This window comes from Pleuronectes platessa, chromosome 23 (genome assembly GCF_947347685.1).
Source record: "Pleuronectes platessa chromosome 23, fPlePla1.1, whole genome shotgun sequence".
NCBI classification, from domain to species: Eukaryota; Metazoa; Chordata; class Actinopteri; order Pleuronectiformes; family Pleuronectidae; genus Pleuronectes; species Pleuronectes platessa.
Genome location: NC_070648.1, coordinates 3,248,031 through 3,259,853, shown reverse-complemented (window position 1 = coordinate 3,259,853; position 11,823 = coordinate 3,248,031). Strand labels below are relative to the sequence as shown.

The 11,823-nt window shown below is 48.2% G+C and overlaps 2 protein-coding genes across 2 annotated transcripts; one reads left to right on the top strand and one right to left on the bottom strand.

The window, feature by feature from the left end:
* Positions 1-1,386: 1,386 nt before the first annotated feature.
* LOC128429978 (coiled-coil domain-containing protein 171) lies at positions 1,387-8,234 on the bottom strand. The gene is made up of 21 exons (XM_053415887.1): positions 8,182-8,234; positions 7,748-7,976; positions 7,492-7,642; positions 7,237-7,406; positions 7,006-7,152; positions 6,761-6,853; positions 6,497-6,657; positions 6,252-6,390; positions 5,824-6,042; positions 5,660-5,749; positions 5,422-5,580; positions 4,990-5,163; positions 4,767-4,916; positions 4,077-4,569; positions 3,855-3,977; positions 3,650-3,771; positions 3,381-3,524; positions 3,107-3,286; positions 2,841-2,986; positions 2,609-2,663; positions 1,387-2,533 (listed from the first exon to the last, which is right to left on the bottom strand). The coding sequence occupies exons 2-21, from the start codon at positions 7,952-7,954 to the stop codon at positions 2,315-2,317; spliced, it is 3,342 nt and encodes a 1,113-aa protein (XP_053271862.1). The 5' UTR covers positions 7,955-7,976; positions 8,182-8,234; the 3' UTR covers positions 1,387-2,314.
* A 1,052-nt stretch (positions 8,235-9,286) lies between these two features.
* On the top strand, positions 9,287-11,519 carry wdr55 (WD repeat domain 55). The gene is made up of 4 exons (XM_053415883.1): positions 9,287-9,850; positions 9,980-10,086; positions 10,351-10,620; positions 10,797-11,519. The coding sequence occupies exons 1-4, from the start codon at positions 9,305-9,307 to the stop codon at positions 11,131-11,133; spliced, it is 1,260 nt and encodes a 419-aa protein (XP_053271858.1). The 5' UTR covers positions 9,287-9,304; the 3' UTR covers positions 11,134-11,519.
* The last annotated feature ends 304 nt before the right edge of the window (positions 11,520-11,823 follow it).

The following is an 11,823-nucleotide window of genomic DNA, read 5'->3' as shown; positions in this document are numbered from 1 at the left end:
TGTGTGAGATGAAACGAGGAGTTTTTGAAGAAAAACGTCGGTGAATATTCATGAGGGAGAAAACAGGACACTGACACTTTGTATTTATTCTTTTTGTTCCTGAGCTTTGATTTCTTCTGACTTTCATGATTTTATTTCTATTCTCTGTCTGGGAGGGAGATTCGACCTGTTTCGGAAAACTAACTCATTTAGTTAGTTGCACCATGTGATATGAAAAAATACTTATTATAAGAAAAAAATATTATTTGAATTAAATCAACATCATAACTTGTTCCTCAGAGGGATGTTACTCTGAATTTGAAAATTGTAAATAAATTGTAAAAAAAGATGGACGACGGCTCAGCTATACACAAATGAAGCCAAAAATGCAAACTGCCCCCTGGTGGCTGGCTGCAGTATAGGTTAGAAACTCCATCACCATATACTGTCGATGAAGTTGAGGCTTTTATTTGAATGTGGGGAAAAACTTCAATTTGTCGCAGCTGGATTGAAAAAGCAACAGCTCTGCTATATTTCGATGCAGATGAAATTTAATAGAATATATATATTTACATATTTTTCATTCACATCTTATTGTAAATGACGACTGAGCTCTGATTTGTCCAAGCATCTTTCTAGTTATTTCTTATTTGTCAACAGAATTATGCAAAATCTACTGAGTGAGATGGAGGCTGAGAAGAACCAATACAAAACATAGGTCTGTCAATTTTTGTTTGAAATTCAAACATGAATTTTAATGTGTCGGTCGGACTCTGAACATCATGAACATTTTTCAACATCGATCTCTACTTTAAAAAGAAAAGTGAATCATTCAGGTTCTCCTCTATAAGAACGAAACCATCATGTGCAGGATGGTTGGGCCTGATGGTCGAGTGGGAAACTCGACTGAGGCGAATTCCTGCTTGTGGTGTTTTGGTTTCGCAGCAGTTTTATGACATTTTGTGACATTTAATTAGATATTTAGTTTTCGTGAGGAGGATCATGTTCCTCAGACACCGTGACGCCTGCGTCTTGCCTCTGGGGGTTTTGATCCCGTTGTGTCGCTGGCGGCTGCGGCTCCTTTGTCTCAGGATTATCCACGTTATCCTCCCGGGGATTCATCGCTGCTCCAGCGGCTTCAGATCTGTCACATGCAGCAGGAAGAAGATTCTGGTTTTGTGAGAGAAGCAGGAATTAAACTTAATCTGAGGTTTTTGGGGAGCGGGACAAACTCAGGCCGCAGCGCTGGACGCCGCCTGATGAATGAAGCTGTCACTTGGCCCCGAGCGGGAGAGTGTCACAGGGGGTGAAAGGGAAACACCAGAGTCAGCTGTCCTGGCTGTGATGCTAAGCTAAGCTAGCCACTCCATTGAAAGCCAATGACATAATGACAGGAGAGTCAACAGATGAAGAAAAGAGGTTTAATTGCTTCCACCAGTCACAAGGTCGCTGACAAGACACTGTGAGATGAGGAAAAAGTTTTTCATCCACGTAGACGTTTTTCTGATGTTTGTTCACAAACAAGATAAAACTTAGATCTTCTCACGATTTATTTTAATATTTTTTTGTTTCAAGCAATGAAGAGAAACAAGTCGAGTCTGAACCAACGTCTGAAGAGGAACAAACATCTCCAGAGGAAAAGAGATTTCTCACAATCAGCACAAACCAGCGCGTGTGTGTGACAGCAGCTTAAGTCACTTTGTAAATGACGTTTCCACACACACACACACACAGACACACACAGACACAGCCTGAGGGTGTGTGAGCGTGAGGATGTTTTTCTGTATATGCACATTAATAGAAATTCAGAGGCAAAGCCTGAGGGCTACACACACACACACACACACATACATACACACACACACACACACGCAACACGCAGGGTCGTCATGCTGATGCAGCAGAAATAAAAGAGTTTTCTTCTGGTTTAAACTTCTTACTTTTGTTCGTCAATGTTTCCAGATTCTTTGGTGACACACACACACACACACAGTGTCTCTCTCACACACACACACACTCTGTCTCTCTAACACACACACAGCTGGTTGGTGACAGACGTCTGACGACCATATGGCGCATTTGCGGTGAAAGAAAAAAAGTATAAAAAGCTAAATCATATTGAAAAATTCTTTTGTTTCTAAAAAATCATATAAATTAAGTTGTAATTGTCTGAATATTTACAGTAACTTCACATTTTTGCAGGACCTAAACACACGATATCCAAAAGATTTCAATGACTTTCCAAAGCCTCAGCTCAAAGAGTTTGAAACTTTCAACTGTCAAGTGTTCAAGGGCCTCAGGGACTGGGGGGGGGGTTGAACAGTTCGCACACAGTCTATTTCCTCACGCCGCTCTTCACGTGTCCTCTGTTCTTCTTCTTTGTGGTTTTCTTCTCCTTCATTTTGGCCTCTGGGGGTTTGGTGAGGGGGGAGGCAGAGGGTGCCTGGTTGTGGTGGGAGGGGCCTGGTGGTTTAGACTCCGCCTCCTGCCCAGTGAGGGGAACAGGCGTTTCCACGTCTATGACCAGGGAGGTTTCATCAGGAAACACCGTCACCTGAAACACGGTCACAGATGTTTTAATATAAGAGGCTGTCAGTGTGTGTCTGTGTCTGTGTGTTTGTGTATTTACCTTTTTGTCGCTCGTCTCTGCCGCCTTCATGTCGCTGATCAGTTCATCTTTATGTCTGTGAAGAGATTAATCACAGTCAAACAAGTGCACCTTGGGCCTGGGGGCTGCTGTATAGGTCATAACCCAATAAGAAGAAGAAATAGAAAAGTTTGGGGAAGAATAAAGAAATAACATCTTTAGAGACAAGGTGTGTGTGTGTGTGTGTGTGTGTGTGCGCGTGTTGGTTGTTTACCTGGTGGCGTCCCTCAGCTCGTCCTCAGCTCGCTGCAGTCTCTCCTCCAGCTGCTTCCTCTCACTCTGAACACTTGCCAGGTGTTTACCCAGAATTCTCAGCGAGCGCTCCTTCCGACTCACCTCCTGCTGAGCTGAGGACAGAACCTGAAGAGAGACGAGGAATTCACCAGCAGTAAATAATGAACTGTTGTAATTACAACTTACATACAACACATCAAGAAGAAACAACGACACAGGTGGTGCGTCAGGTGTCTATGGACGTACCTGTGTGGTGTGGCTCAGAGTGCGTTGTGTGTCGCTTTGCTCGCGGGTGTGTGCGTCCTCTTGCAGCTGCAGAGTGTGAAGCTGGTCGGTTTGTTCCTGGATCAACGACTGAGCCTCCCGCTCTCTGGTCAGAGCCTCACGGAGCTCCATACACACGCTGTGGAACCGCTCAGCCGGGACCTGCACACACAGACACACACAGCCTTAGGATCGACAGCAGGTGTGTGTGTATGTGAGTGTGTGTGTGGGTTTGAGTGTGTGTGAACAGCCTCACCGTCTTGCAGGTGTCCTCTCCCTCCCGTCGCCGTCCCCTCTTCACATTGGCGGCCTCCAGCCTCAGACTCCGCCTCTCCACCTCGGCCGAGTGCAGCCGTTGGCTGAAGAGCAGGAAGTGCTGCTGGAGGGTGGACACCAGGGCCTGATGGGAGGACACATGCAGAGGTCAAAGGTTATTCATTTATAAAGGACAGAGAGTAGAGCCCTGTGGAACTCCATTTCCAAAACATATTCTAATCAATAATAAAAACAAATTTATTGAGGAACCTTCAAGTTCAGCTGCGGGGGCGTCAATCTGCAAGACACTGTGTCTGATTGGGTGAGGAGGTGATCCAGGAGGCGGGACAAACCCGAATGAGCTGCAGCCATCACCTTTGGAGGGGCGGAGTCTGGAGAGTGGGAAAGACGTTGTCACTGACCACTTCAAACAAACGGACCCAGTGATTGACCCATAGTGTGTGGCTGAAGTTACCAGTGTGTGCTAGCGCCCCCTGCAGGTCGGCCATGCAGGACATGATGATGGAGGAGAGGCATTTAGAGCGAAGCCACCGAGCGCACACACCTTCACGACCTTCATCACCATCATGGTCTTCATCTAAGAAACAAGTAAACAAAGAGTTTGGAAAAAGTTTCCACTGGAATCGTCTCCCATGACAGTTTCAACTCTTTCCATGAACTGGTCATCAACCGGCACCTGGTTTCTTTTGAATCTTCCGTGTTGCCGTAGCCGTCTCTCCACAGACACACACTGCCGGAGCCCCGCCTCCTCTCTCCACCCGCAACAACACCGTCGTCTTTTTAGCCAGTGTGCACCACCTCCTCACTGCCAACACCGCCCACACGCTCCTCCTCCACCTCCTCACCGCCATCTTCCCTCTTCTCTCCTCCTCCTCTTCTTCCTCGTCGCCCAGAGCGTTGGCCAGCCTCCTCACCTCCTCTTCTAGCACCTCCCTCTCCACCAGGCGTCTGCACAGGAGGCGTTTCTGCTCACAGAGCGTCCACAGGCGGTGGTGGGTGTGTTTCATCGCCCCGGCCAGCAGGGTGCAGGCGGACAGGAGGGAGGCCGACTCCCTGCGGCTCTTAGAGAGGAGACCCCGGAGCCGAGCGAGGTCGGAGGTCATGGAGGAGCGGTGGAGCTCGAAGGAGGAGACGTGATCACGTAGAGAGTCGCACTGAGAGCGACTCACCTGAGAGAGGAAGATGAAGATGTTGCATCATCTGACAGAGTCTGATCTGCTGCTGGGAAGTGAGTTCGTCCTCATGGGGACAATAAGTGATGATTCAGAGTCTGAAACGAACTGAAGGGATGATAGAGTGAAAACTTAGTTCTGCTGACTCAGCTCTGAGCGTCTCTGTGGCTGCAGGGGAGTCGGTCGTCTGTTACCTGCAGCTCGTTCTGCAGCTGGGTCAGCTGGTTGCTCCAGGCCTCCTCCCTCCTCCTCACGCCCTCCTCCAGACGAGACAACGCACGCTGCTGATGGCGCTGCAGCTCACGTACGCACACGCTCTTCTTCTCGCACGCGCTCTTTAGGCGCTCGATCTGCAGAGGCACAGCGGTGACAGGTGAAAGCTAACCCAACATGGATGTGAGAACTTCCTGTTCTGACACTCACCTTGTCGTTGGCCTTGTGGAGGTCCGAGCTCAGCCGGTCCACCTGCTCGCTGATGACATCACACAGCTCCGTCCAGGTGAAATTACCCAGGATGCTGTGGGGCTGAGTGAGGAGGACGCAGCCGGCCAGGAGGCGCTGGTAGAGACAGTGGAGGAAGGACAGACGAGCCTGCGACACAGAGAGAGACGACGTTTACGAGATTAACTCAGCGTCTTCATCAGGGTAATTTAATACTTTCAACTTAACAAAGTTATCATGTCGAGAGACAAGACAGTGAAGAGAGAGAAAGAAAGAAAGAAAGAAAGAAAGAAAGAAAGAAAGAAAGATTACGATCAGTGACTGTATAAAAAGATGATCAATCATTGTATTTAACAGGTGAAGAGCAGAGAGAAGAGTGAAAAACAGCTAAATAATAAGTCTCACGACCTTTGACTCGTTCTCATAGCTGTTCATAATTTTCTGGATCTCAGCCGCCCTCTCCTCTCTCTCTCTCTGCAGCTCGGCCTGCAGACCGCGGCTCTGCGTTGACCAATCAGAGCTCTCCTGGCGAAGGCGAGTCACCTCCTCCTCCAGTTTGACCGACACCTGAAGCAAAAGAGTCAGACCACAGAGAAGTCAGAATTTTACTTCCCAGTAAGATCTGGTTTGGTAATCGGACACTGACCTGGATCTGTCTGCTCTGATCTGAGCTCAGCTGTTGCAGGTTGTGGTTCTCCTCCTGCAGCCTTTGGTTCGTTAGAAGTAGATCCTGGACCTGCCGGAGAAAAACTACTTTATTTAAAAAGTTGAGAAGAAAATGAGGAATCTCATCAGGAGCCGAAAGTTCACCTGTTTCTCCGTCTCCTCCAGACCGAGCTGAGACGTGACGAGCGTAGTCTTCAGCAGCTGAAGCAGCTCAACAGAAGGTTTCCCATCATGCATTGCAGGGGAACTACAGCCTGTGTCCTGTGTGTGTTTACCTGTGTTGATGTGTTGGTGGAGTGTCTCTCTGATCTTCTGCACAAAGTTCATATGAGACTCCTCAGTGTCAGACTGAGTCTTCACTGCCTGAACACACAAACGCACACGCACACAAACACACACCCACACACACACACAGACACACAGACACACAGAGATTAAAGGGTAAATTCACCAAAACTCTTTTCAAAACTTTACATATCAAGGTGAATCAAAGTGAAACGAAATTATGTGGATTTATTTTAACTCGATCATAGGGAATTAAGAGTGTGTGTGTGTGTGTGTTTGTGTGTTACCTGTTCCAGCTGAGAGCGTATGTCACTTAGTCGTTTCTTTTCCTCCTCCAGCTTCTCTGTGAGGTCAGAGGTCATCGTCCTCTCCGTTTTCAGAGAAACGGTGAGGTCACACTTACACTGATCGTACTCCGCCTGCAACCTTCACACACACACACACACACACACACACACGCACGTGTTAACAACCCTATAAAGCACGGATATAAACATGATTGAACGTTGTGTTGTTTACGTTGTGACCTCACCGCTCCAGAGCCTGCCCCGTGCTGCTGCTCCTCTCTCTCTCCAGGGTGTAGGCTCTCTCGACCTCTCTGAACTGAGACCTTAGCAGCTCCAGGCTGGACTGCGCCTCCTGCTGGCCAGACCGCTCCACCGCCACTACCGCCTCCAGGTCTCGCACCCGCAGCTGCCAGGTCACATGATCACAGACAGATTTTATGTCACAGGGCTTATTTAACGCATATTAATGGGTTTAAATTTTTGGTTCAGTGTGATGAAGTGAAAATCACCTGGATGAGCTCAGAGTTGAACTTTGACTCCAGGTGAGCTGCTCGCTCCGCCTCGATGTTCGACTCCAGACTCCTCCCCCTCTGATCCGACGCCTGCAGAGAAACGACACAAAGGTGAACATGTCACGACTTCAGGAGGTTCTGTTTTCAGCTCTGTTCCAGAACATAGGTCAGAGAAGAACTGGTGTAAATCCATGACCTTCTCATCTCTGTCATTAACATTGTGAGATTAGAAATAATCAGACCTCCTTCTCCCTCCTGCTCCTCTCCTCTCTCTCCATCAGGTATTTCAGTTCCCCGGCTTGTCGTCTGTTCACCTCGGCCTCCTTCTCTGCCTCCTCCTTCACCTCGGCTATCCTCGTCTCTGACTCCTGCAGAATCTCCTCCTGCTCCTGAAGATGAGCAGAGGGAGAGTGTGAGTGTGTGCGTCTGTGTGTGCATCGCTGTGTGTCTCTGTGTCTCTGTGTTTGTGTGACCTCCAGTAGTTGTCGCAGTTGTTGGTTCTCGGAGCTGAAACTTTGAATCAGTTTGTCTCGTTCCTCGACCTCCTGCTGCAAAGCATGCTGGTCCTCCTCTCGAGCCTGTCGGGTGATGTCCAGAGCTTTCTGTAGGTCGTGCACCGTCTGATGGAGCTCTGCTGCTTGCTCTGAGACAGAAACAAACACACCCACTCACTGGTATCACTGTGTTCACTCATGACTGTGTCTCGAGGGTGTGTTTGATTCACGTACCTGTGAGGCTGTGTTTGTCTCTGCTGAGCTCCGCCACTCGCTCGGCGTCTCTCTGACTCACAGTCAGCTGATACTGAAGCTCCACCCTCTGAGCTTCACCTCGCTCCACTGATGACCTGAACCGAGCTAACGCCGCCTGAAGCTTACACAGCTTGAGACACACACACAATCATTTACCATGTCATCAGCATGACAGCAGTTGAACCCTTAAAGCATGTGAGTCAGATTTAGTTTAGTTCTCTCCTCAGTTTCTCACCTCCTGGTTGTGGGTGGATGTCAGCTCCAGCTTCTCCTTCTCCAGCTCGTTGATCCTCCACCTCAGCCTCCCCGTCTCCTCGCTCCACTCACGCCCCTCCGACGCTGCCCTCCTACCCCTGACAACCCTCCTTCTTCCTCTCCTTCGCTCCTCATCCTCATCCTCCGACTCCTCTCCTCCTCCGGTCTGTTTGTCTCTCTGTTTCATGTCGGTGAGGATTTCTTTCAGCCTGGAGACAAATGAGAAGTTCAGGGTGGATCATAAAGATCTGTCTATTCATCCATCTAATCCCTCACTGGATATTGAATAATGCAGTTAATAATAACAATAATAATATGGATAAATTCATATGATAATAGTTGAAAAAATACTTAACACCTATTAGTGCAAAAGAGATAATAACTTTTATTTAAATGTTAATTCTCAGTCCGCACCTCGCCACCTCCTCCCCGGACCTCCTGGCACTTGTGACCGGGACCACCGGCTGCTTCCCCCGCGGCTCTGCTCGGCTGTGGCCGCTCTCCCCTCGCCGGCCCCGGCCAGCCTGTCTCCTCCGCTCCGCTGGTCCGGTCTGCATCTCCGCTTCTTTTTGGCAGAGATCAGGGAGCCTGGAAAACAAATGAAGGACCGGTTGTTGTTTTCTGTGAGGGTACCGACCGCGGGGACGCAGGAGGGCGTGTCGGTGGCTGGGGAGTCGGTTGTCCGGGCAGCAGATGCACTGAAGCGCAACCGACCTGTTTAACGTTCACTGTAAGATCGTCAGAGATGTGTGACTCCTTTTGAAAAGAGTAGAAATCTAACAACACGTGGATAAACGCTGCAGTTCGGAATAAGTCAAACACATAGAGGAATGTTTAGATTCTATATGTAGGCTACAATTGAGTCTTAATTGTCCAAAGTCAATGTTCAGCTACGATTCTACTCACGTTTAAAATCTGTTTGAAGGATCGAGTCTCGGCCGAATTCAACAGACAGTCGAAGCAATGAACCTCGTGTGTTCACATTTGTTCAAACTTATCTAAATTGTTGTGGGTCTGGAAACACTGTAGAAATCTGTCATTTTGTGAATGGAGTCATGTTTCAATAGGAATTACAAATACGCTTTTAACAACTTGTTTTTCCTCCAAATTGACTTTAACAAAATCATGACTGTTCATACAGTTTAATAGAATCGGAACACAAGCAATACACACTTGTTGTGTAGTAAACTTTTAGAAACACTCACAATAACATTCGGTCCAGAGCGGTTTGAAACTGACGCCATCTTTAGCGTCCTCACGTCATTTCCGCAAGACGTTTTGATTGGCTGGATGTTTGACCAGTGGGGATCGTCCATTTAGTGAACAAAATAAACCATTGACTGTAAGTATATATATATACACAAATATTTATATACTTTTAATAGTATTACTGTAAGTATTATTACTATAAAAATAAAACACTTCTCCCAGGGAAGCCAATTAAAGTATTTATTCAATCGCTAGAGGGCAGCAACGCGCCACCGCAGCGTCAAGTCTTCCAAAACCCAATACGAAGAAGAAGAAGAACACAAACAACATGGCGGCGCCCGCGGAACACGTTGAAACGGGCTCCGCAGCGACAGAAACGGACAAAACAGAAGCTCCAGAGGCTTCCAGTGAGCCCGAATCCTCAGACTGTGAGCCCGCAGCTCAGGACCCGGACCCGGGCTCCGATGAAGACGAGGACGGAGAAGAGCCGCCGGTCCCGAGGATCCTGGACACCCCGGAGGACATCCGCCTGGAGGCGATCGCCAACACGGTGGCACTGCACCCTACTCGGGACATGCTGGTGTGCGGGGACGTGGACGGGGACTTGTACGCCTATTCGTACTCGTGCACGGAGGGGGAGAACCGGGAGCTGTGGTCCTCGGGGCATCACATGAAGTCCTGCCGCCAGGTTCGCTTCACCGAGGACGGACTGAAGCTCTACAGCGTGTCCCGGGACAAGGCCGTGCACCTGATTGACGTGGAGCGGGGGCAGCTGGTGTCCAGGATCCGAGGGGCCCACGGCTCTCCCATCAACTGTCTGCAGCTGGTGGACGAAAACATCCTGGCGACCGCAGACGATGGAGGAACCTTGAAGGTCCGGAAAATATGAAATTTCATTTTCATATTGAAATACAGATTTATCCATTGGTCTTTACACATGTGTGATAGTAGCCTTTGCACCTCTGAGCTGAAACCTGGTGGTTGTTGTTGTGTGTTTGTGAAGGTGTGGGACATGAGGAAAGGGGAGGCGTTCATGGATCTGAAACAACACGACGATTACATCAGTGACATCGCTGTGGACCAGGCCAAGAGGATCCTGCTCACCACCAGGTAACAGCCGTCAGACAGAACCTCGTTGACTGGGACTGTTATTTACAGTTAAAGGACCAGATTAGTGTTTTGGCCTGTTCTATCCACAGACTGTTTACATATGTTCTTAGACTCTGGTTCCAGAAAGTGAAGCCAATGCAGAAGTGTCTGAAACCTGTATTGTGTTACCACTGGTTGTTACTATAGAAGTCTGTCTCTGGACAAACTCAAAATCAACTCTTAAAAACCCTTCCTGCTACTTTGATCCCCTGTGATGTGATCCAGTGGAGACGGCACCATGGGCGTGTTCCACCTCAAGAGGCGGCGCTTCGAGCTGTTGTCGGAGTACCAGAGCGGCGACCTGACCTCGGTGGCCGTGATGAAGCGGGGGAAGAAGGTGGCTTGCGGCTCGAGCGAGGGGACCATCTACCTCTTCAACTGGAACGGCTTCGGGGCCACCAGCGACCGCTTCGCTCTCAAGGCCGAGTCGGTGGACTGCATCGTCCCCATCAACGACAACATCATGTGCACCGCCTCCATGGACGGGTACATCCGGTGAGTTGGGCTGTGATTGGCTGTGTTTGAAAGCTTATCTCCAGGGTTCAACCTTCTACTTCTTACTTCCTGCTGTTTCCAACCTCCAGTATTTATTTTGACTTTCGTACCTCATAGTCAACAATTCATTGGCCATAAAGTACTGACATAGCAACGTTGTGTCTGTTCCCCATCAGAGCCATCAACCTCTTTCCTAACCGGGTCATCGGCTGCATCGGGCAGCACGTCGGCGAACCCATTGAAGAACTTGCCACGTCCCGAGACAAACGCTTCCTGGTCAGCACCGGTCACGACCAGCTCATCAAGTTCTGGGACATTTCCACTTTACCCGACACGACCGTCAAAGAATACCGCAAGAGGAAGAAGAAGGACGGACGAATGAAGTCTCTCAGTAAGAAAGCCCACGGAGACAACGACTTCTTCTCAGGACTTGTAGAGGAAACAGTGAAGAAGGAGGAAGAAGAAGAAGAAGAGGAGGAGGAGGAGGATGATAGTGACAGTGGCAGCGATTAAAAAAGCTAGATTGAGTTTGTCATGAATGTGCCTTTGGACAGTTTGTCTGCCTCACAATGTCTGAATCATGGACGTTTCATTGTGGCAAACGTTAGTAGGTTCTGAACTTCAAGTCTCAGTGAGAGATCTGAGACTTTGAAACCAACCATCTTTGTTTGTGTTTGTGAATGAAAACGTAAGGGTAGAAACTCAAATCTGGTGTGATGAAAAGGGAACAATGATCAGATTATTCATTTAAAGGCTGGGTACCATCCCTCAGACCACGGACTGTAAATGAAGATGGAGGTCGGATCTCCAAAACATGAAGCCAACGCGTCCCCCTGGTGGCTGGCAGCAATACGGGGCATAAACCCTGCCTCACATCCAATAAAAGTTTTTACAAAATGCTCCTGAGTGCGGTCCTTTATAGGTTAAGTTAAATTATCTGATTGTTATTATGTTTTCTTGATACATTGTTTAAATGAACTCGACTGGGTGAAAGTTTATTTAAAAACGATCATATAAAAAGGGTTCATCCTGTATTTTTACAGGTTTATACTCAATTGCTCATTACAGGAATTAATTTTCATACACGTAACATTACCTTCAAATTTTGGGTAACGGAATTTTTTTTTTATTCAATCCATTATACATCATATTCAATGTTACAGGTCTTAGTCTTAATATAGACTTTGCGATTGTGAAACTTTA

Bases quoted from the DNA above. Each gene is read 5' to 3' on its own strand.
- wdr55 (XM_053415883.1), top strand. From the start codon at position 9,305: ATGGCGGCGCCCGCGGAACACGTTGAAACGGGCTCCGCAGCGACAGAA. The intron at 10,087-10,350 runs GTAACAGCCGTC...GATGTGATCCAG, and splicing joins AGGATCCTGCTCACCACCAG to TGGAGACGGCACCATGGGCG. The intron at 10,621-10,796 runs GTGAGTTGGGCT...GTTCCCCATCAG, and splicing joins TCCATGGACGGGTACATCCG to AGCCATCAACCTCTTTCCTA.
- LOC128429978 (XM_053415887.1), bottom strand. From the start codon at position 7,954: ATGAAACAGAGAGACAAACAGACCGGAGGAGGAGAGGAGTCGGAGGAT. The intron at 5,750-5,823 runs GTGAACTTTCGG...TTTCTCCGGCAG, and splicing joins TGGAGGAGACGGAGAAACAG to GTCCAGGATCTACTTCTAAC. The intron at 2,987-3,106 runs GTACGTCCATAG...GTCTCTCTTCAG, and splicing joins CTCTGAGCCACACCACACAG to GTTCTGTCCTCAGCTCAGCA.